General features: G+C 33.6%; 1 protein-coding gene across 1 annotated transcript; it reads left to right on the top strand.

Moving 5' to 3' along the window:
* The first annotated feature begins 516 nt into the window (after positions 1 to 516).
* LOC113508698 lies at positions 517 to 1,886 on the top strand. The gene is made up of 2 exons (XM_026891782.1): positions 517 to 1,247; positions 1,559 to 1,886. Exons 1-2 carry the CDS (start codon positions 1,102 to 1,104, stop codon positions 1,788 to 1,790), a joined length of 378 nt encoding a protein of 125 aa, XP_026747583.1. The 5' UTR covers positions 517 to 1,101; the 3' UTR covers positions 1,791 to 1,886.
* The last annotated feature ends 24,814 nt before the right edge of the window (positions 1,887 to 26,700 follow it).

Below are 26,700 nucleotides of genomic sequence, written 5' to 3'. Positions count from 1 at the left end.
TATTTAACTTTAAAAATGGTGAAATTTAATGTAAAATTTAAAATTTATGATGTAGAATATTTTATCATAGAACTGGCCCAAAGAATTATGGAAACGCGTTGCATAATTGAACATATCACTTTATATGCCTACATAACAATGCTTCATACTCTATTAAAATGCATACGCCAAGGGATTTTGAGAATTCAGAGTTCATATGTTAAGCGCGACGATGAAATGCTATCAATGAACAAAGTTCATCAAGTTTCTAGTAAATTCCTATTGGAGGTGAAAATAATTAGTTCCCATTACAAAAATTTGCTGAACTGTAGCAGGCATTTATCAGCGTGTTTTAACATACAGGTAAATGAACATTGACCGTTTATACAATTAACTTGTATTTTTTAGTAAATCAATATATTATTTAATAATACATTTGTCTACCGATATTTTTATACTAACAATGATTCATTACAGTCGATTTGAACTTGTTCGACTCGCGACCCCGCCACGTATGCTCTTGACTAAGGACTCCAGTTGGGTCCGAAGCTAGTAGGGCAATCCCGATAAATACGCGTGAATAAGACGTGGAATTACTCTGGACTCTATTTTTTATTCTTCAAAAATGCCTGCAATTACTCTTCATCAAGCATAACTTGTTGTGATGTTACAATGATCTCAAGCAATTATGTTCCAGATGCAATATTCAATAATGATGTCTACAGTACAATTGGTTGGTTGTTTGGCTTCTTTAATCATCGTTTTGCAAGATTCTGTACGTATTTTCATGTGTTATTAATGCACTCAATAATATAAATTTTATATGTGTAGACCGTCAGAAAGACTTTCATTTAATCACGTCATTTGAAAGTAATGAAGAAGCAAAGCACTGAAACACAGCAAAATCTGATGAAAACTATGTATAAAGCAGACATATTGTACTATCAAAGTAGTGGCGTCACACAATTAATTAATTATTTTTTTGTTTTCGAAAAAAAAACGTCCCCATTACTTTTTGTAAATACTGTCTGATGGTCTAAAGAGATTTTTGTTGTCAAATACCCTACACCTACTAAATGTTTACTCAACATAATTGTTTATTTTCAGAGTCAGCGTTCTAGCATGGAGATTGTCAAACTAATATTCATAATAATGTACACCCTCGTTTGTTTATTTGTCCTCGTTTTTTCTGGTCAAACCCTGTGTAATGAATATGCGAATATTTACCGAAGTCTCACATGTTTATATAATGTCCTGATCATAAGTAAGTAAAAACTATTTATTAATAACTAGCTGTTGCCCGCGACTTCGTTCCCGTGGGTAGAAGAAGATATAAGATATGATTTATACCCGTCCTGTTTTTTTCACACTTTCCATTTTATCTTCGCTCCTATAAGTCGCAGCGTGGTGGTTTATAGCCTAAAGCCTTCCTCGATTAATGGTCTAATCAACACAAATTTGGACCAGTAGTTCCTGAGATTAGCGTGTTCAAACAAACAAACAAACTTTTCAGCTTTATATATTAGCATAGATTGTCACATCAAATCAGGTGAAACAGATAATATAACTTTTAATTCAGATTCATAAAATTCTGTGTATTTAAAAAATCTTACATAAATAAATATGTATTTTCAGATCCGTCGTCGGTAGAGGCAAAATGCGTCAAGGATCTCAAGCTCTTGGTGAAAGCCAATCCTATTCAAATAGATTGTAACTCCAAGGTGGTCCTGGGAACGTATCTCTTACCCGCCATTATGGCCCTTTCCACCACATCTGTAATTGTAATATTACAATTCTATCATTTCATCTAATGTATTTAGTACACATTTCATATTATTATATCTCTATCACCTCTTACAGCTTATCATAAGGTAACATGATATTAGTTGCATGTAGAATTATCTGCATTAGTTATAGTCCATCCTTACATTTAGAAAAGTAAAAATCTGTCAAATTATATGTACTGAAATGACAAGCCAAAGAAAAGATACTTGTCGGATATGAATGTCATTCCCATATATTTTTGGTTTTTATACTAATGCCATGTAATATTTATCGCTTAAGGAAACTGACAAGTATGTCACGATACTTATTGAAATTGTAATCTCCTTTAATTTGAGATACTTTTCATAATTAATGTCTCAAGAAAAACTACTTGTGAGCGAAATTATAGTTAATTTTGCCATGCAAGAAGAACTACAATGTAATTTAAAAAATCGTTTTATAACAGCAGTACCTAAGTGAGCTGGCATCGATTGGGAAGTATTGAATGATACTTATTAACTAATGTAACATTTGATGGTCGTTCTTCAAAAGGCAGGTACTATTTCTATGTTCTATGCATCATGTTATCATAATTTTTATCATTTAATTTTCATGTCGTATGAATAAAGGAATAAAATTATTCAGTCTTTTAATTAATGTATTTAATATAAGATATCCGGGAATTATGGGTTGAAGAGTGTACTTAACAGGAGTATAAGTAGTTTGTTGTTTTCGAATTTGCGCTAAAGAAACTACTGAATGCCCCGACAAAATATTGAATTCAAAGTGGCCCTAAACAGCAATATTTTAAATATGCGACAGACAAGAGTAAAGTAAAAACACTCTTGTCTGCCATATATTCTAGAATTATCTTCCTCATAAATATGACGACTATCAAACTATTAAACCGACCCAACATGGTTGGGAAAAGGCTAGCACAATGATGATTATTCACGACTATAAGTTATTGAACTTTTTTTACAAAATATGATCAAAAACAGTTCACTATTATACAAAGCGGTGTATTTATTCTGTTTAAAACAAAACAGTTTTCATAACAGTTTGATACAAAACACAGCCTATCCCCAGTTTATGAATACAAATATGATGTTCGGATTTGAATCCGCTACCCGTATGAAACCTCACGTCCAGGCTAGCGTAGGCTATACACAACAGTTTTTATAAGCAATGAATATTAAATAAAATAACATATTTACCACAAAAGTCTCCATTAGCGAGATGTGTCGTGAGTCCGATCTCTGCCTAAGAGAAACATTTGTGTGATCCACGCATGCTTGTTCCGAGTCGGGTTATGTTCGAAACTTGTATGTTTGTGGAACACGATACTAGCATTCAATTTCTTAGTGGGGATATCGTTTTTTTGTTTTTAAGATGAAGAATTGTCCTTACAAGTTCACTCCATAACTCGTGAAGTACATACAACCTACGTATCATAGTAGAGAGATGTACACTATACAGATAAGAGCGCAGTATCTTCTGTTGAGCTTTCCTGTCTTTTAGTATGACTATATTCTTAGGTACCTACTTTGAGTTGAAAGGTGATGGAAGTAGTGACAGATATATAGTTAGGATATTGAAATAATTTGCCCATATGCATTCTACTCATGCATCACTGGATATATCTGTACTAACATTATTAATCTGAAAGTGTATATGAATGGTGTTTTCTTTACTCAATCACGCTAAACGGTGTCACTCGTAAATATCTGAATGCAATTTAACATAGATTCTTTATCACCTGGATTAGCCCACAAGCCAAGCTTTATACTGAAAAATTTACCTCTATTTTCATTTATCAAAAAACTGCTAAATAAATACACGATTTTATGCATGATATTATTGCATGAGGATTTTTTGAAAGTTAAAATAACATATTAAATTATAATTATAATTCCTAAATTATTATTATACAAAAAATCATAATAAATCTAGAAAGTTGTAATATTTTTTCTTTTAACCTCACCCATCGCCTGCCTCGGTAATTTAAAACCTTGTTGTTTTTAAAATGACTTTAAACCATGAACCTTTGTTAATGTTTCGCAACAAAGCACATTTAGCTCTTATATAAGAAAAAAATACAAAAATAGCTATTGTCATCAAAAATATTTTTCAATTACGCTCCACGGCTGAATATAAATCAGTTTGTCGCGTTATTACCGTTCGCGATGTCACTCAAAGATATTACATACGTACAGTGAGCCACAAAACCACTAGTAAAAATTTGACGCAAATTTCAACCCTACTGCTTTGAATTAAAGGTGCCTTAAACGTCATTGAGTTATACAATAATGTGGTTGTTTGTACCCTACACTCAGTATTCGCATGCCTCACTTTACCTGACAGTTTTGCTCTGATAATAAAATGAAGGTTGTCTTGTTATGTCATTCTTACGAAAACAAAATTTTATTTACCTTTTTAGGGTTCCTTACCTACCCAAACGGTATAAACGGTACCTTATACCTGGGACTAGGCTGTCCGTCTGTTGAACCAATCTGTTTAGAGATGATATATTTCTGATGGTACAACAAATAATAAAAATATCAAGGTTAAACAACGTTGGTTACGGTTATTAATTTGATGGGTGACTTATTTACTGTTGCAAATATGTTTCTTTTTATGCTATTTATACAGAACCCAGAGTAAAGATACAGTCACAATCAAGTTGTTTTAATTTACACTAGAATACGTGACCTAGCCAGCTTAATTGATAAAAAGACTGGCGTATAGCCAGGAATCGTAGGTTTGACCTGCCTGAAACGTCTACTTAATTGCAAATATTATAATAATTAAAAATATAAGAGCATTAAAAAACCTAACATACTTACACTTTGTCACATTATTACTAAACTAGCTGTTGCCCGCGACTTCGTCCCCGTGGGTAGAAGATATAAGTTATGATTTATACCTGCCCTGTTTTTTGTCACATTTCCCATTGCATCTTTGCTCCTATTAGTCGCAGCGTGATGGATTATAGCCTAAAGCCTTCCTCGATGAATGGTCTATTCAACACAAAAATAATTTTTCTATTTGGACCAGTAGTTCCTGAGATTAGCGCGTTCAAACAAACAAACCAACAAACTCTTCAGCTTTATATATTAGTATAGATAATAGATTACAAAAGCTGTAAACAGTTTATAAACCTTCCTTTCAGAATTTACTCAAAGTAACGAAGTATTCAAGTGTATTTTCCCTTTTACGATTGAAATAGAGCTTTCATTATTTTCTTACAATGCGTAAACTTTGACGACAAAAGAAATAACGAAATCAAATAAGACTAAACAATTTATATGAATGAGCCTTCTAAATATTTTTGGGAAATGTACTTAAGGTTCTATTACGCAGTACAAACACGCAGAATGAGCCCTATGAACGATATTGTTTATTTGATAAAGTATCTTGTGGTCTAAAACATAAATGGTTCAAGTTCAAAGAATATTAAAAAAATGGTGTAGGTAATGGAAACACGAAAAGAGGTTTTAATATTAAAGAAATATTGTATTATTTCTCTGTCAAAAGAAATAATACTAACTGTAATATACTTATTATAGGACTACTATCTTTTCAAACAAGTTTTGTAATAAATGCCGAAAATAATTAATTAAACAAAAATAAAATTCCAAATTCAAATAAAGCCGGCTTCAAATATTTCTGCCAACTGTCACATACAAATACCTAAAAAAGCTAAAATATGGCAACCCTTAGGTATCAATGTCCGTGGTCGGGATACGTAGGTCACGCGAATAACACTTCACATATAAAATATTGGCATTGAGCCGCATCTGTGTAAGAAAATACGAAAATATTGAAGAAATGCTAGGTTGGTTTTATGTAGCCTAGTGACTCGGACTGAATTTTCCTGTCCAACATAAGATTGATTTGACGTCAGTTGTGGTAACGTTTGTTAGTATACAGATTTTGAATAAAATTACAGGTTCCGAAATAGAGCGTAAATTCATGAACTCTTCCACCGTTTTAGGGCTTGTAATTTTGATTTGTTGTGTCATCGAAACTGGAAAACTGTCCATGAAAATTCTTTATTGTAAATAGAACTTGAAAGTAAATAGAATATACGTCTTTTTAGCTTTGAGATTTTGACAGGCAATGTTGGTTACATTATTTTACTCTCGGTCTATATTGCAATTCATTTAAACGATATTATCATCATCATCATCGTCATCTCAACCAAAGCTCGCAGAATCAGCACGCTGAAGTGGAAATGGGCCGGCCATGTCTCCAGACGGACAGACGGTCGATGGAGCAGACACGTATTGGAGTGGAGACCACGTATAGGCAAACGTAGTGTAGGAGGCCCTGCGGCACGATGGACCGATGATTTGAAGAAGGTGGCTGGCGGCGGACGGATGCGGGCTGCCCAGGACCGGGATGGTTGGCGCTCTTTGGGAGCCTACGTTGGCCTATGGAGGCCTACGTTGAGCAGTGGACGGCGATAAACAATATGTAAGAAGTAAATTGTCAATAAGCTACAAAAAGTCCACAATCGCTTTAACTTCTAAAGTTACTGCAACTTTTAGAAACACTAATATCTTGCCTTTTCCCAAATAAAAACTCGTAACGATCGATAAACTCCCTTAAATTCATTCAGTGTCAAGTGCCCAAAAACTTGTGGCCGAAATAAGGGCTGCAACTTGTAACGAACCCCCAAACTTGGCAACGGTTTATTGTTCAGAACCTTTGTGTTCTTGATATATGGCTACTAAATTCCCCGCAAACAATATGTATTGACAGCCTTACAGCCTGCTACATAACCAAATGACCTGCTAATTTTCTTAGCAATTAATTTAGCTTGACTTCAGATTGTTTAACAATGATTTAACGAATGTTCTAAAGTGATATCTACAAGATAAATTGTAAAAGTTGTTTTTGTTTTGTGTTGTTAGGCAGATGTTTCATGTTTGACGTTTTATCATTACCGTGACTTGCGGGGTTATTGTTTTAAAACCTTGAAGTGAAGCGCTGATTTATGTAAAAGTTATCACTGTGGCTCAAATAATATGGTTTTATTTTTCTTAAATTCGTGAGTCCGTTAACAGGAAAAGCTTTTAATAAATAATGTTTTATTTTCATTAACATAAAGACTCTTTTCAATAAATACTTTACCACACCGAAATGTACTTTTCCATTTAAGTACAAAAACAAAAAATATAATTCTCTTTCCGAAATGCTGAAACACAATTGAATGTTAATTGAAATCAGCTGCAGACATAAAATAAACGACAGTCGGTTTTGGGCCGGCGACCTTCAGAAATCAATTTCCCGAAATTGTCGCTGGACCTTTGCGGTTAGCCTATTCTCGCCTATTTTCACATGTCAGCGTAGTACACAATCATCACACATCATTGGACATTTATCCGTAGTTTTTCCAGACATGTATAATTGAGATTTTTTGTTCATCCAATATTTGACCATTTCTCTTTCTGTGATAGCAATCCAAAATATTTAAAACCTGAAAGCTGCATACATATAAAAAAGCACTTTTGAGAAAAAACCAAAATCGGTTAATCCAGCCCGAAAACTTGGGGAACGAATTGAGAACCTCCTCCTTTTGATGGTTGAATAGACTAAATTATTTTTTTACAAAGATATGCAATTTTTTTCGAAATCAATTTATCCAAAAATTTAAAAAACCTTAATAAAGTAACTGAAACTCAAGAATATATCTCTGGTATTTTAAACACGTTGAACCATGAGCATCCTGAAAAAAGTTTTATTAACAAAAACAGGGAAATAAAAATGCTAAACCTGAATCAGGTTAAAATGTTTCGGATTCAGACTACAGTACGATGGCGGGGGTGTTTACAACTGGTTAACAAGCATCCTGCATTTCTTGTTTGACCCTTCATTCCTAACTAGAGTACGCTCACCACAGATGTTTGATACCGGGCGGTGGCCGAGTGTTTGATGTTGCCGACTACGGTTAAGGTCTACAGTCTATTGCATATTTACCTACGAATATATGCATGCATAGATTGAAATCACACGCGAAAGGATAGATTTTTAAACTTTTGAAATTTATTTTTTTATTAATTGACTAAACTTGTTATGTCAAGTGTTGTAGCATATTTTATATATTATTGTTCAAGCACATTTAAAAAATAAAATAGCATTTGATTTTAAACTCAATATTGCGGAATGGGATACACCCAAATTTATGGATAAATAAAATTCAGTCTCCAATCTATATTAACGCAATTACAACGCAACTAATGCGATGTATCGTACTTGCAAAATAAATGGTTTCATTTTATTTCATATGCATTTGAAAATGAAAAGTGGTTATCATCGAAACATGGAAATCACAAATAAACGTTTGAAACAACTACTTGATCAGACCCCGTAAGTTTGTTGGGTTATAGGGTAATAAAATATTCTTGCATCTAAAGTCGAAAAAAGTTTAACCTCCAAAATTCTCCATGTGACTTTTGTAGCTAACTGTACCGAGGTATTCGTGTATTGCGCCCACTAACTAGATACATCAATGGTTGGCTGGCGGAGGCTGGAAGCGATGGCTTGCGGTCTCGAACGATAGTGCAGCGTGTTGCAAATCAAACTAGTCGGATACGGAACCCGCAAACCGAACCACAAACTAAAGCTGTGCTGAATGACTATTGCCTTTATAAAGCCTAATTCAAGTCTGCGAATAGAGAATTTATTTTATAGTTTTATTTAATGGTAGAACCAACGTGTGACGTCACGGTTTGAATTGAAGTGACTTTTCAGGATTGATTGTTACTAAAAAATACTCGTGCTTTTAAGGATTATACTGTAGTTTACTCACTTATACTTTATAATCATATTATAATCAATCAAATTTGCATCTTTTTTTATTAACAAAAATGAAAGAACAAAATTCAATGTACAATTAGTATGTTCCTTACAGGGAATGGATCTCAATTCTCTCCAACCGCAAGATCAACAGGGTACCGGTATAAGCACCATTGAACACACCCATTACGGCGCAAGAGCACTTAACCCATCTCCCACTGAGAAAACAACATCGTTGTAATTTCATCAGAGGCTTGTTAACGTTTTCTTTTATTTTATAGGCATCATAAATTATGTAAAACCAGATATATATGCATGGAGGTTTAATATTATCAGCAAGTATCATTTTGAAAATATTTCAAGAATAGCCGAGTATGTAGGACAATGTATATAGGGTATCTCGCGAATGACCACCAAACGCGAAACCTCACATAGATATAGCATGTATGTATATATTCCTCAAGTAAAACGTATGCGGACCAAACACCCTACCGTACTCGCACTAAGCGAAAAAAATGAAATTTGTAGTACGGGAATCGTTTAAAAATAAAAACTGGAATAAGGCTGCAAGCGTTGTGAGAAATTCTAAAACCGCCACCCACAAGAGAGTATGCTCGATTCATCGTTAGAATTCTTGCTTGATTTTAAAAGAATAGGTTCATAAAATAAAGTAAAATAAAATAAAGATCACAGGTTAAGCTATGCTTGACGCGGTTGGTCCGTAGATGGGTGACCATCTTTGTCATAACGAGTTCCTCCGTGTTTCGGAAAGCACGTTAGATTGTGGGTCCCGGCAGTTATTCCTACATCTTTGACAGTCGTTACAGGTAGTCAGAAGCTTGAAAAAGTTTGACAGCCAGTCTAACCAAGGGGTATCGTGTTGCCCAGGTAACTGGGTTGAGGAGGTCAGATAGGCAGTCGCTCCTTGTAAAACACTGGTACTTAGCTGAAACCGGTTGGACTGGTAGCCGACCCCAATATAGTTGGGAAAAGGCTAGGCCAATGAGGTTCATAAAATAAACATATTTATTTAAACCTATATTATGATTGTGTTTGAATCTGTCTAATACCTGATGGCGTTTTGCTCACGAAATGGATTATTTATTAACTGTTCCCGTAAAACTATTTTCAAATTCTATGCCCTTTTTTTTTTCATATTCAATTACGAATAGTATTATATACATACATACAATTCTCTATCTCCACAACTTTATTGTTGGTCTTGTTATTAAATTCACGTTTTTCTTATAATGTAAACTTTTTCTTCTATTCCTATTTTTGTGTTCATTCAGTCTCATATCTTTGCAATTAAGAAACTGAACAAAGTAACCATATAACTGGTGTTATATTATTTTACAACCAGATTTTTTCCTTTTTATTAAACAACTTAAATTATTTTATCACCTGATGTTAAAAGTTTTTTCTGAAGAAATGCAATAAACAGTAACTTATTCTATCATTCGCGAAATATAAAACATTGTTGTTAATATATTCAAGTTTTAAGAATGTTATAGTTTGCATAGCTAGGCGGCGGTGAAGCAAACGTGACGCGTAGCGCTCAGTCGACTTCTAGTAGCGTAGAGCGCTGCACGTAGCTTCGTAGCACCGTAGTCGCGTAGCCGAGTCGTGGTAAAGTTGTGCGCGGGAAAGATTACTGTGTTATGTTCTAGTGTTGTGTAAATAAATAGTTTAATTGTTATATTTAATGGTAAGTTATTAAAAACTTTTTTTTAACTTGAATTTTAATTTAATTAACTTTTTTTATAAAACTGAAAACTTCAATATGCTTTAAATTAGGATAGATACTTTCAAAGAGTAACCAAAATTTAGACGGGAAATAAAAACAAATGCGCTAGTAAATATATTAACCTAAGTTTAATAGACACGTGCTAAACATCACAATACGAATAAAACGACAAACAATTTATTCCTATAATAGGAAGTTAATTACTTTATTTGTTGTGCGTAGTTAACAAACATTTGTTACAAAATTAAATGGTAATTAGTGATGTCACGACTAAACAAACACACCCAAATAACGCACGCGATCGCAACATACACACTATTACTATTAATTAATTAATTAGCAGACATACGCATTTTTACTAATCGGTCTAATGGACAATTATTTATTGTGACTTGGAAATAGACATCTCGGACCCTTCTTGAATTTAAATAAAAACATGTAAACCTTATCATTACAAGAGGTTACTTGTAAATTTTAATACCAATATATACTAATAAGGCAATTTAAATGACAACCAATTCGTACTCTTTTCATATCGACCTAAGTAAACCGAAGCTCAATTGCCCAAATAGAAAAAAAAACGAAACGGAACTCTATTCTATTTATTTTAAATTAATGGCCGTTAAACCAAACGTGACGAATAATTCGATATTTGATTTTACGTAACCGGCCAGCGCCGAGCCTTGCGTTTTCCATACGCCCGTTGTGGCAGTGTGTTAGCAGTGCAACGGTTTTATTTCAAAATGGAAGCAGTTGCATGGTAAATTGATTTATTTTTCGAAACTCCCAGGTATTGCTGATTTTTTTACGAAATGTTTCGTTTTATTCCAATTTCCAGCAGATCTTCTAGGTACTAATAAATATAGACACGACATGTTTACACAGATAGTAGAGGTTAAAATAATAAAAACCAGGAAAGAAATAGATATTTGCTTCGTAAAAGAAATAGATCTATCAAAATTGAAACCCAATTATTTACAAAACATAAAATCTGAGCGCTATTCCATAGCAAAGATTCTTAATACTTAATACTATCTGTGTTTTTAGATCTACATCACCCCAATTTACATGATTACAAGAGCACGTTTTTCTTTAATTATCGACAAAACCTGGCAGGCATTAATGTAGGTACAGTCAGCAAGAACGGCTTTTACGTTTCCTTCTGATTTTCAAAGTGAACGAATTATTTAGCAACATATAGAATTTGGAAAATTACTGTACCGATTATTATGAAACTTAATTGATACATTTCAATAATGGACACCTTTTCTTGGACGGATATGTAGTAAATAATTTAAGAGTTTACCAGTTTACAGGATTTTATTAAGGATTCTTATATTTTGAGTTGTTAATAATTGTATTACGAATAGGGATGATGTAAATTTTTTTTTTGCTGTGTCCGTCTTTTAGTTTTTTGTATAATAATGGATACGTATTTTTTAATTTGTTTCGCACACATAAATTGACCAAATTACAGTGAATGAAAATTACGCGTGACGTCACGATTGAGTATAAATTTTACCATATCGTTGCGTCACAAGCCCCCTCTCCTTAACTTTAAAGCAGTTAATCTTTGTCAATTCTAGTTTTTCTGAAAAAGGAAAAAATACGTGTCTCATACTTTCCAATTATCTAACTGAGGGACTAATGAGATTTTTTCTTTTTATACCCAATCATCATCCCTATTCTACCCAAAATTGTCGGTAGCCGTCGCCGAAAAAACATTGCGACACCTATAAATTCATGGTTATAAATAATTATAACTACACAACATAGGGAGCTATTACAAACGGATTACGTTGCTGTACCGTTGTTTGTGAGACCATTGTTTCAAACAGACGTACTTCTATTGTAAAATGTTGAAAAAATCAGATTGTATTGTTTTTTGTTATCGCGGAAGCAAAGCTTTGACTTGTATAACGTTCGTTGCTTTTGTTTCGGTATTGTCATGAGATTTCTAGTACATTTTGTACCGTTCGCTAGCAGTTTCGTAATACGGGTATATTGACATTTTAAAACCTGATAAATACTATTTTCTTGACTAAGAAGCTATAATCCGATTATAATAAAATCTTTCTTCAATGGCGATTTATTTTGTGGTCTTTTGGCACAGCGTTTATTTATAGATATAAAGAAACTTCGTATGAAAGAATAAGTTTTTGATGGTAAACATTTTGTTCGATGGTTTATACCAGGTTTACAATAGATTCTCTGATGACAAGAATGAAGCTGATTTTCAGAAAGCTTTTGATTTACTTGTACCGAAAAGTTATTCAAAATGTGTCTAAAGTATTTTTTTTATACACAACGTAAGCGGCACCAGTGTACTCAGCTATAAATATTATTAATACAAGTTAGCAGTGAGATATTTACAATCCCGTACCACAAACTTATGAGATTTCGTTCACTTCAGAGGAAATCCTGTGAATAATCAAATACCTGTGGAAAACCAATACATTTTCCTTTACCTTCGCTTATAAATGACTTGTTATAGTATGGGATACATTTTTACAACTTCCCGTTACGTCATCGTCCGTTATTGTGTTGCGATGAAAGCGTAAATGAGACATGAACTGAGAGGGAAATCCGTCCGAACTGTCTGACAGAGCATTTCTATAGATGATGATAGTCGTGATGGATACTTGGATATAATTTGATATCGCGCACAAATATGTGTTATATTGTAACACCAATGTGTGCTATATGACCTAGTATTGTTGTGTTTTATTTACCTAAATATGAACGTATACATTTCCATGAACAATTTGTGAAAATAAATATACGTTTACTAATAGAAACAATTACTATGTAAATTGTAACTTTATTAATATGTTTAAAATTTTTAATGTTCAAAGTTTAGGCCCATTAAAACTGAAAAAATACACTTTTAGACTGTTTGTTACATTTTAAAACTGCAGTGAAGGAAAAGCATATTTAGGCGGAAAGTGATCTCATAAATTCGTACTTTGCATTTTATTTAATCCAGTTTTTTTTCTGATAAATATAGGAATCTTAGTTATACTTATTTTATTGAAAAATACTGAATCTATTGCTCATTAACAACACTTACTATTATTCGAATGTTAGTTAGTGGAAAATCTAGTTATAAAAAATAGACACCGAAGCAATAGTTACTTCAATATTTCACTTTTTAAAACTGAAGCCTGCAACAAACAAAGCAAATACTTTATGGCCACTATCGGGCAGTTGCCAAGAATTCGACCGAACCACGATTTATATGACTCTACGACATATCATGAACTCATTCATTAGATTTGAGTCCTGAGCACAGGTAACCTGTAAGTAGTGAATCAGTGACTTGTAACTTTTCGAGAGAAACTTTCGGCTGACAAATTGACGGTCGGTCATCAAATAATTCTTTCCCGATTTTGATAGAGCGGAGAGGAGTGACAGACTTTTACTGACTAAAACCCACTCATGTTCTTTCCTTTTGCAATTTATGTATGGTGGGTCACCTTAACCCGTTTGAATAATCCCTCTTTCTTTTCTTCAAACAAATAACACATCGTTTACCTACCCTATAACTTTATATATACTCGTACAATCTCAATCATAATCACGAAACAATACAACTCCTATCTCAGACTATAATATCTCCTAAACAATCTTCAGGTAAACACATAAACAACACGTTACAGCTTTTTTAAATTTATTGTGATTTCTTTCAGCTAGAATTCAGCCCGTTCCTAAAAATCCAGTGCGGTGAACACTCGAGAACTGGGCCAAATCCGGGGACCGGCGACCGACAAATCTATTTTAAGGCCCAGAATTTTACGGCTCTAAATAATGTCGCACAGCAGACGAATGCCATATCTGTAGTCGCAGCGATTTGTTTTTTAAACGTATGAGAATTAAAGTAAAAAAAAAGTTTTATTTTCACTATTTAACTTAAATCATTAAGACTTTTACGTGAGTATGTTGTACCTACATTAAACTTATATGACAAACAAACATTAAATTAGGCCAAAGAAAAAAAAAACAGTAGTGTGACAAAAAAAATTACTGAACCCCTGAAATTTATTAATCGTCCATCAACAAATTGACGACCGACGGTCGGACAAACAGACGGACAGACAGTGGAGCCTCAATAATAGCGTTCCGTTTTTATCTTTTGGTTAAGGAACTTTAAAAAGGAGTTTGAATGACCCTTACCTGTCATCTGGCCCTTGAAAAGCGCTGAATTACTGATTTATCTTTTAAATTGTAGATAATGGTGCGATCTCAAGGTGTCTTAGCCTCTGTAAAAGAGGTTTAATATTAAACAAGTTTTAAGTGTTCAAGCCCCTAAATTTAAGATCCCTCGAGAGTTTTATCGGAAAGTAAAATTTACTAATCCTTGAATTAGCTAGCTTATTTTGTTTTAAAAGTGTACGTCTAATAAAAATTAACCTCAAGCTGTATTCAAACATTTTGAGACTGTTTTAACGCAAATCACAACTATCTGCTTTTGCAATCGAAATAAATACCAACATATAAAAAAAAGTTCTTAAAAATGTAAATAGACATAGACAGTTTATAATTTTTTATAAAAAAAATCGTGAGAATGATTCCATATTAAATGATGTAACTACATCGAATCTCCCACCTCGTCAGCTGCCATACAGCATTAAGGACTTCGGTTGGCCGAAACTGGTCGGGCAATTCAGATGAATACGTGTGAGAAAACCTTAGCATCATTTAATAAAGTTCCTACTTACCTTTACAACTGCCTCACTTGATACCAAAAAATCACGGCAGAATAAACTGTACCTACAAATAGTTTCGACCTCCTTCCTGTCTCTACGGCGGCATACGGGACTCGTATCTGTCCATCTATATCGGCACTCCAGCGCTCCTTTGTATGCAAAGTCTCAAGTGGCACTTCTTACGGATCGCGCCTTCAAACCCCAAGCCAAGATAATATCAATCTGCATCGTGTACTTTTTAACAAAGTCGCTAGTATTTACCTTAAATGTGGTTCTTTTAAAGATGAAATTTTAGCACCGTTACATTCATGTGCACGTAACAAATAAATGAACTTATCCATAGTTTAATCTTCTGCTACTCATCAATTAAAATTCCAAGATACATTTATTTTTAAGCTAAACTGTAAACCGTACATAGACCGAGTTGAGTTCGGCATACAACATTATAGTTTGTGTCTAAAACATTCAGATCGTATCAATTTCCAGACACTTGTTTAGTTAAACAATACTGTTTTTTACCGAGGCGTGTGATTGATCTAAACACCGCTATTCGCCACACTTATCCTATCTAAAATCCCATATTAATTTCGGACCAAATATTTGTGGTGTAGCCGAAAAACCTACGACTATTGTACACTTTCATTGTATAAGAAAATTTTCCGTACAGTAATAAATTTATCTATCTATCAATCTAAAGTATTAAGTTCGGATTTTCAAAGCTCTGGATAGACAGACAGACATTGCTTTTATTAGCATGATAAAATCTGTCACGCTCACAATTGTGGCGACAGTGCAGCGTCAACCGCACGGCCATCAGTCACGCTGCGAACGTCACGTCACACAAATAACGTTGTCACGCTGTCGGTGCAAAACGGCGCCATGTTTTTATTCTGCAATTGAAATTGTTTAATGGTGATATTTTAATTTCTATGTGTTTTACTTAGTACAACAGTTTTTAAAGGAGAATTTATTGTAATCGATCATTATTTTTATACGGCTCTCCAAATTAGATGTGGGTTTCTGCCACAGCATTTGAAGATCATAATCAGTTTTGATAATTTAAGGATCGTTAAAATGCCTATGCCATTATGAGTTGTGTATCTCCACGTAATCTTTCGATACACTAGTACAAACTATAACTTACAGTCCCAATTTTTGTACTTTTAATGACTGTTAAGAACAATTGTTTATTGAGAGTCACTTATCATTCATGAGTCCCTCTGCGTGGACCAGCGCGTGACGTCACAATAATCCTGTTACACGCAGTGACGTGTCACCAACTGTTTAACGCTCCGATGCGTTGTAATCGTATTGTTTTGACTATAGTTTAGATTGAAATTAAATTATTCGTTTGACGTTTAATTTGTGAGTACATAATTATTATTTAAATATCATGTGTATAAAAAGGTGACTGTCAATGCACTTCGTAGAGAGCAGTAAATTGGTGAAAATCTCTGCCTATATAGAAGTACTAACGTGTAATGGAAATGAGTTGAAAATGGATAAATCGCAAAACGGTAGGTTGAATAGTACTGCCAGAAAACGATATACCTGAGTCGTAGATGAAAAAAAAATAAAGATTAATAAAATCAACAGTTCACATGACACAAATATCAAATACGTTATTTACCTAAGAGTGTGTCTTAATAATTGGGAACAAAGAATTTGGATCGGATTTACAAATTAAACATTAATTATGTTCTTAATTATCACCGAAAGACTTCCTCTTCCTGGCATTAATTACAATATTACTTTAGTCAAATTAGAAGTCCTTAAGTTGACATCATTATCATTCTAATTGAAACGTTCAATTTAATGAATATTATAATTATCTGTGAGAATTTTATGTCTGTGTCTATTATTCTGCGTTTAAGTATCAGAGAATTGGTTAGTTACGACGAGTTATCATTGTAGTGTTCAGCTTTGAATTGTGTCATCTAAACATATTTATTCGACGTAGCCATTTCTCAAGCAGAGTTATAGTCGGCTTTCAAACTTCATCATCATTATCATTAGCCTTGAATTGTCCACTAGTGGGATAGTTTCCCTCACTTTGTTTATCATCTTGCTCTCTACCTTCGTTTTTCAATCTTATAACATTTAAACTTAAAATGAAACGTTTTAAACCTTGAACTTAGATATAAAATTTTAGTTAGCAAGAGAACACACACGTATCAAACCAGCAACGAATCTTTATCACTTTGATTATTCATGAGCCTGATTGTTTAAATAACAATACAGAGCGTACTCCAAAAACATTAATTTTCGACTCTACATTTAAATTAAACTCCCTTCCAAAACCTGTATAGCAACACAACCATGATTGTAAATACCACACGTACCTTAATTTACCAAAATTTCTGTCAATACACCTCAATCCAAACTATTTACAAATTATAAACTGTGTTAGCAAAACAAACTGGTCGCCGTTCTGAAAAGCCTTCGTAACTATTATAATTTCAATATGATTGGTCCCACTGAACTCTTGTCTGCTATTGATCACTTTACGAACACTGTTTCCAACATTGGAATAAAGTTTCGAGTTAATTTAAATTTGTTTATCCCTTACCCTTTGAACAGCGATAGTGTTCATAGACATAGTTATGTATTAGTTAGTCAAATATTGTTCACACCGAATGCTAATAAGTGCCTGGAGTGTGTAACGTGTTTTTATGAAGCTTGGTCTTTTTTAAACAACGAATTTTTGATTGATTATAAACAAACTCTTCGCAGAAATGCCACAATGTATACCAACATTGGGTTGTAAGTACTGATATATTGATGATGATTTTCCTTTAAATGACCCTTGTTCTTAGACTTCGACACCTAAAGGGTAAAAACGGAATTCTATTACTAAGGCACCGCTGCCTGTCTACCGATCACCAGGCCTCATCTACCTCCTATAATACCTCATTAACCATGATTGGTGATTCTTAATAAACTATAGACAAAAAAACAAAAAACTTTGTGCGATATAACACAAATCTCCACTTGGCGTTGTATCTGAACAAAAATAACAAAAAAAAGCTTACAAATAACGTTTTAAAAACAAGTTCATAAAGTGATGTCATTACAGTGCGGTGTGAGCGCGTCCCCCGAGAGCGAGCACTGTTTATGTTAGACATTCCAGTAACAAGTAGTTTCTACAAAACGTGTTGTTACAACCATACTCTATGCTAATTAGCCTGTTTAAATTAAGTTTGCAGAGGATTTTTTAATTAGGCTACTATGAATTGGGATTACACTTGAGATTTGAAGGCGTGTGTGTTTAGAAGTGATACTTGTGTATGTTCGCTTAATTATAAAGCCAATTTGGGTGTCATAATTAAAAATACAAAGATGGATTGAATAGCTACGTGTATTTACGTGTGTTGCATCTTTTTTGATCTTCTGGTAAACCTAATAGTCTAGTAGCCTTTCTTTGCTCTAGAGAAGATCAAGAGGTATACAGAGTTACTGATGAAACCTACTCAAGTGTTTCTCCCTTATCTGTTGCCAGAGACCAAGCAGATTCATTTTCATTATTAACCTAACCTAAACTACAAACATGCACGCCTTTCCCAAGTACCAGGGAATTTTAATTTAAAGCGACAAGCAACATGTTTTCCCTGCAGGCACTTTATGGTGCTTATTTATAACATATGTAGAAATATTTTTACGACTTATATTATTCAGATTGTAGCTCATTATAGTACAAACACGCCCTCGCGAGTAATTACAGTATAGCATGTTGGATCGCTTCATGAATCCCTGAATCTCATACATCACGCTGCCAGTTATAAAATTTGAATAATAACTGTGTTACGCTACGTACTTACTATATTTGCGATGGTATAATTTTACATAAATTATTTTGTTAGGAGTATTGATTTACATAATTCTCGAGTAGATTGGCACACTAGTTTACTTTGAAAGTTTTACGAGAACGGCAACGAGGTGTTATTTATTTCTAATTATTAAAGTTGACAGCAATTTTTTTTAAACAGACGTGTCACTTGATTTGGATATTCAGCAGAATGTTTCTTATTGCTAATGCTGTCGCCGCTAAGTGACATGTATCTCATCTTCATTGTTTAAACTGTAGTTATGTTTACTGTGATTTGAATAAGTCTAGTTATTTAGGCTTTGATTATAAAATTATCGATCCGTTCTTGTTGTTCACCGTGGCAGTTTTAAAAAAATAATTATTATTGCCGAGAATTCCCTTATCTCTCGCTACTCCTTCATAAGTTATAACACTACAACAGTTGAAAACCTTAATAGTAAGGCTTTCATAAGATGTGACACTCTACAAACAAATTCCACGAAGTGTAAATTAAAAGCTTATGAAACTTGAACTTTTTATAACTAGCAGTTGGCACCAGTCTTCTTTTGTTTTTAAAGAAACTCAATCGGATAATGATAAAACTTGCGATCCCGAGTTTGTTTTGTCGCAGACGTGGAAAACCTTTTTATGATAAAGTTTCAGTTGCAGTTTTTCATATCTTTTAAATTAATGATGTAGAAATAGGCGGGAGATGGAAAGACAAACAGGAAGGAGGTAACGATGTCGTGACGACTGTAGTATTATACGTATATGAATAGTATAACTATCTTTTACCCACGACTTCGCTTTCTTGGACTTTAGCTTTCGTTCCAAGAAGTAGAGAAAAACCAACAGAGTAAGCTATACACAAATCAATTTTTATCAAAATTAGTCCATATTTTCAACCATGAAAAAGTGACAAATACACACAAACAACACACAATTTGTCCTCTATACACGGTGATTTTTAGTCGTCTCAAAAAAGCAGCCCAGTTCATGTATCCGACGTAAAATACCCCTAGGCGCGATTTTTTTTTTATCTTCAACTAAAACAATAAGTACAAAGAAAAATTTAACAAAAAAAATCTGAAAATACTCTTAAAAATGATAAAAACGCCGCCGCCCGCGCCCCTCACCATTGTTACAAGGCTCGGAACGCGCTCGCAACAGAGCTGTGTTTCTAAAAACTACGAATTGCATCATAATATTGAATAAAAATTGCATTTTAAATTTACTCAAATCTCATAAATACCAATTTGTTTATCATAAACGTGTTCTAGTCATTGGATACATGAACTGGGCTGCTTTTGTAAGACGACTAAAAAATCACGGTGTATAATGTTGGTATGATTTTACGATAAAATACATTTGATATTCTAATTGCAGCTTAAATAAACATCGAAAACTGTACCAAAATAATAATGTATTGCACTAACATTACAATATTTGTAACTAACTATCGTTGAATAATAGATGTTGCTGTATTATTCATAGTACTATTATTTTAGTTGCATATAATATCATGTTTATTTAATTTTGTTGATTATTGTTGTTATTTCATTTATTATGGGTATTTTTGTAGGAATTCTTGTCACATTTTAGAATTAAACGTAAAGTATTACAACGGCTGGAATTTTCCACTATTCTCTTATTTTGTTTTAAATTGACTCTCAACACAAACACAAACATTAAAGTCATCTGCATAAAGAAATGGAAAAAAATATATTACATGAAGATCGAACCCGCGATACGTCGTACAAAGTGTGTCAGTCGTGGTAGCCTTTACCATTTGGGCATCTGTGCAGTGCAGTGCAGTTTTCTAAATAATAATAATTATAGTTCAAACAATTTTAATGACGTCACCTTTCAAATGACACGAGAGGTTATTCAAACATTTTAAATGTCAGAACTCTGTACAGACCTAGTTAGCATTAATATATACTGTTGTTATTATGAGGTGGTTTCGACAAACCAATATTGTTGTTACGGAGAACCACATAGCTCGCCATTGCTTGAAGTAAGATTGTCGCTGTTGAGGAAGAAAGACGGCGCGATGTACGGTTTATAGCTTTGTGTCGCTTACTTATCTGTAAGAATTTACAATTCTGAAAGTATAAGATATTCTCGTTTGTATAATGTGAAGTTGTGTTACACTATTGTTAACTGTTAATCGTGAATTCCAACAAGTTAAGCAGAACGGCTAGACGAGTTTTTCTTTTCTGATTCCCGAACTTCTTCTAATTCTGTGTCAAAATATTTCTGTGTAGATACATATTTATTAGTTTACTTATATTCATATATTAGAATTTTTATGTATAACTACTTATGTTCCTTATTATTATTACTAACTTTATTAAATCACAGTGTTGACTGCCACCATCAACCACTTGCCTTATCGCGGATCTGCTCGTAAAAATGTCCTAAAATTAAGCAATACGTCATATTTTGTAATGTTGTATAGTGGTTTCTTAGGTTTACGCGAATGTTAGACATTGAAATGAAACTACTTTTGACTGAGATGGCGTTCGTCTTGACAGATCGAACGCCATCTCAGTCTGCCCGTGACCATGATACCTGCAAAGCTTTCGAAACGTCGGGAACTAAAAATCTAAAATTAAACCGCGAGAAATTCCGTAATAGTTTCATTTCATTGTAATGTTGCATATAAATTACTGAAAGAAAATCACAGATTATATTTACTGAAATAATTGACACAAGCAAATACGGCACATTTTGTTTCTACAAATCTGCTACATTAACACTTAACATTGTCGAAAATTCTAACAATACAGATTCGACAATAATCTCCATCATCATTATGACACGGTTCCGTGCTCAAACAATATTACTAACATTATACAGGTGATTGTCAAATTATTATGTGTGAAGCTAGCCCAACGTACTGAAATTAGTTATGACCTGAATATGCAAGGATGGATTATATACAGGCAATATTCGATAAGAACACGACCTAATATAACCTTATTGACATCGAACAACCGCTTGAAATTACAATTACCTTCCATTAAAATCATAGCAAACCAGTATTTATGATGTTTAATGTATTAAAAGGAAGCAAACAATATATGGCGAGTGAGCAATAAGTAGCAAATAAATTTATGCATGCATGGCTGCATCTACTGAGCATAATAACCATATTTATTATGGTAATGGCATGATACGAACATGGATAAAAATGTAGCAGAAGAATTCTGTAGAAATTTTATAATGTGTAGGTATACTTAATCACTAAAAAGTGTTACTTGAGAACCCAGAAAAAAAATCGCAACTAATATTTCTACTTCGTCCATCATGAACTACTAACTGATATTCATGTGGTATATCTTATAGACACCCATTTGTTTATAAAAATCGCTTTGTAATTGGTTCAGCCGTTAAAGAGCTACAATGCACACAGACGTCAAGTATTTTCGTTGCGTTTTAAAACTACTCAATTTACGGCCCTAGTTAAAAAGTAAAGCGCTTCAAAAACTTTTCTACCGTTTCAAACTTTTAAACAGACTTACTTTTTACCACAGAACAATTTAAAACAAAAGAGCATAATATATAGGTACTTATGACAGCTCACAAAGCGAGTGATCGTTGCCCAATCACAACTTCTGAAGCCACAGACCCGACAATGCTTTGCCCGCGTTTGAATCTCGAATGCTGCGGTAAATATTAGTGGCCATATTGTTTTGTAATAATTGAGGCTTGAAAAGTATTCGCGGTTATTTTGACGTGGGAATACGCTGTTTTGAAATTTGAATAGTTATTTATTTCGCTCGATTTGATATGAGACAAGTAGCTTATTTTTGATAAATAAATCAGTCTCATTTTTAGTAGAAGTAATTTTTGCACAATTGTTTATTATGATTGTTTGACGTTGTATGACGGAAATAGATGCTAAAACGTTCACAAAGGCTTAAAAACTTTTCGAAATGATAAGAGAGATTTTTTGTTTTTAATAAAATAACGCAAGAAAAACACTGCTAATTTGAACATAGTACCCGTGTTTTTTTTGTACTGCGCGGTACCAGTACGGCTCATACTATACAGTTACACCCGCTAATTTGCCAGCTTCAATGCCTAAACATTCACAAACAGAATAAATATAATTAAAAATAAAATTCGCATGAAACCTGTCTCCCGTACATTTCAAACAAATATAATTATTAAAATTCGTGATTAAGGGCAGAATTAATTAATGCTAATGAGATAAATATAACGAGCCGGTAACGCGACCCGATGTATTTTTTCAGGTGTAAACTTCCCCAATTTGATTTCATGTTTACTCGTCATTTCAAAATAATTTGAGATATCCTAGCAGGAATATCTGTTACCCATGTTAATATTTTGTATAACACTCTTTTTTCGGATGGGAAATCGTCAAATGACTATTTCCGGTTTGGGTCGAGCGGAAGAGTGTCAAAATTCTACTAACTAAAACTCACCCATGTTCTTTCCTTTGCCATTCGTGTGCCGGGGCCACGGTAAACCTTTCGGAAAATCCCGCTGCCCCAGTTAGGTCCTGCACTACAATATTACTAGGATATCCAATATCATGAAGAGGCAGAGCTTGTGACTTTGTGACGTTGTCTTTGTGACTCAATTATTTAATTCTGAAGAACCGGAGAGGTTTAAAATCTCAACATCACAATCTACATACAGTACCTATTTAAGAATCCGTAACCCTATTACTGAGGCACCGCTGTTTGTTCGTCTGACCCCAGCTTCAGATTCTGTGATAGCTAGATGTATTTCTGCTATAACAAAAAATATATATATATATATATAATTTGACCAGCTTTTTAGCATGTAAGCCAAGTGCTTTGTCAGTGTCACAGGCTAAGCTACCCAAAAATACCATCCAAAGACCTGGGAACGGGTCAGCTAGTAGGTAATATTGGACCAAACATATGGGAAGTCGGACAAACAGCACAGAGCGTAACGCACCACCGTACACGGGACATTACATTAGACACATAAACATTGTGCTCTACATTTGTGGGACACAAACATTTGGCCAAAGCAGAATGTCTTTTGTTTATGTGATTCGAATGTTTGCAGAACTGGACTATATGCGAGCTGCAAGAATTATTCCCACTTAAGCGAGATTAGTTTAAAATATTCGTTGTACGATTAGTAAGCAAAAGTTGAATAAAAAACGCAAATTTATGCACTCTATTTTTTACATTTAATATATAAGCAATCAGTTAGTGTTCACTAGTGTTTTTCTTGAGTTTTTTGTTTTGTTTCCTAATCAGGATAGTTTAATATTTCTAGTTGTTTACAGGGGCATTTTGTTTTGGCTTTGTTTGTCTTATGGACTATATAAGAAGTACCCAAAATATAAGGTGTATGCCAATATTTTAAATAGGTGAAGGTATCTATCAACTTGAAAAACATGTAATTTCGTATACAAAATTCAAACAGGACGATATTATGATTTCCATTTAGGGTCCTTATCGCGACCGGATGACACCCAATTGGGTCGAGTATTCACGAATTTCGTGCACGAACACCAATCAAGCAGTATTATGTAAAGATGTGTACATAATGGTCTAGGAAAAACAGGAAAATGTTACGAAAATAACATTTTGGAACTAAAAAATATATTTATTTACTTATCTATACTTACTAATATATAAAGTTGAAGAGTTTGTTTATTAGTTTGTTTGAACGTGCTAATCTCAGGAACTACTGGTCCAAATTGAAAAATTCTTTTTGTGTTGAATAGACCATTCAACGATTTACGCTTTAGGCTATAAACCATCACGCTGCGACTAATGGAAGCGAAGATACAATGGAAAATGTGAAAAAACAGGGAAGGTATAAATCATAACTTATATCTTCTACCCACGGGGACGAAGTCGCGGGCAACAGCTAGTATATTATACAGTTTTGGTATAAACAATGATCTTACTATGTACATATGTTTCAAACGATCTTCTTACGCGTTTTCCTAGCGTCATTTTAGTTTATGTGTTGTGGCTAATATTAATTATAATAATTGGACAAAGCCATTACATATTCAATAATAAAATTTCCTATCCAACTATTAATCATTCTGATTTGGTAAACCATATCAATCCTTGTCACAATTGCTTAGCACATATTTAAGACTTAGACAATATTTTTTATTTTCCACTATCGAACATTTTATCGAGAAATAATGTTCTAAGACTACGTATATAATAGATAGTGAGAAGGGTTTTCCGGTCCACATTTCAGGCATAAACTACTCGGCTTTTACCTTTTGCTGCCCTTAAGGGTAGCTGCACCCTGCTCAATCAAGCACAGTAATTTTCTGTCTGTCCTTTTTATCTTAGCCTTATGGTAACATTTGTTTCATATCTTTAAAAAAATAATTTTGTTATGCCATAATCTGTAAAGAAAACTGGTCGAAATTCGAGTCGGAGTCAACGGACTCACGTGTTCCGTACAATTAAAAAAACAAATTCAGTTTAAATTTGGCCACCCATTAAATTTATGGCTGTTATTTAACCTTGACCTTTATTTTTGCAAATATCAACTCTCGAGCGATCGCATTTTTGGTGACAGACAGGCAGACAGACAGAAGTGCTTCAGTAATAGGTTTCCGTTTTTCCTGATAGCTAAAAATGGGAATCTATTTTTTTTGCCACTTCTTTGTATTATTTTTAGTAATTTTGCATTGTTAACGGAATTGAATACCCTCGTTTCGGCCAGGGGTTTCTAAATACAGAATGATTTCTTTGAGTCGTATAATTAATCGTCATTTTAGTACTTATCCTTGCCTCCGGCTTTTTATAGAAAGATGGTGATTACGTAGCCATTTATGTTAAAAATAACGTTTTCATTTCCTCGATTTGAAGGTAGCATTTATCTATAGAATCCAATTACTTGTTGAAATTGAATCTAATTTCGAACAATATTACGGTTGGTATAAACGTGTTTTTTGTTATTTCATTTATTTTTAATGTGTTTGGGCCCTGTTCTGACTTACAGTTCAACTTTTTATCTCAATACTTTATTTGCTCTTCACAATGTATAAAGGTCTTAAAAGGTATTTATTAATAGTAACAATTATGAAACCCTGCAAACAATTGTGTCGGTCACGGCAAAAGTAATTAAAGTATATTCAGTAGACTTCGTCAGTTGATTACTTTACTAAAAACAATCTAATTAGCCCTTCAGATAGAGACAGTAATTTTAAATCTCGTGACATCACCCACATTTCCTTACGTTTCATCTTTGTTGTGTTTTATCTCCGTGATATTTATTGCTTTGATAAAATAAAATATCGCATCTAATATGTTTCAGAAATCTAAATATCTAATTAGATTTTTAGACGAATATAAATCATCTATGTTAAAAAAACAGTCACTATTGTTTCTCGTCATACATATTATTAAAGGTTTGTAATGTATGTTCAAATATATTAATTGATTGGTATTTTTTTCGGATAGGAAACCATCTTTTAATGACTCGTTCCGCTTTGAGTTGAGCGGAAGGGAGTATCAGACTGCTACTGACTAAAACCCACCCATGTTCCTTCCTTTGCCCTTCGTGTACCTTTCGGGCAATCCCTCTGCCTCGGCAGGAATCAGTCCTAAAGGGTTTCACGAATATTGATAGGTATCTAACGGAATATATCAGAAGTATTAATATTCAAAATATTATTTGCGTGTTAATACTTCATATCCATATCCACGTTAATTATTTGGAGCGAATAAATTGAGTCCAAAGTAGCGACAAAATATAATGATAAATTCGATAGGGAATTGGACATAATTATGACGATACATTTGTACAATAATTCAAGTTCGATAATCCTTGCAACTTTCGTATTAGTATAATATTTTTGATCATCATCAGCCTAGCGTTTTCCCGACTATGTTGGGGTCAGCTTC

The sequence above is a fragment of the Trichoplusia ni genome, chromosome 3, assembly GCF_003590095.1.
Source record: "Trichoplusia ni isolate ovarian cell line Hi5 chromosome 3, tn1, whole genome shotgun sequence".
Taxonomy (NCBI): Eukaryota; Metazoa; Arthropoda; class Insecta; order Lepidoptera; family Noctuidae; genus Trichoplusia; species Trichoplusia ni.
This window is presented reverse-complemented; position numbering and strand designations above follow the sequence as displayed.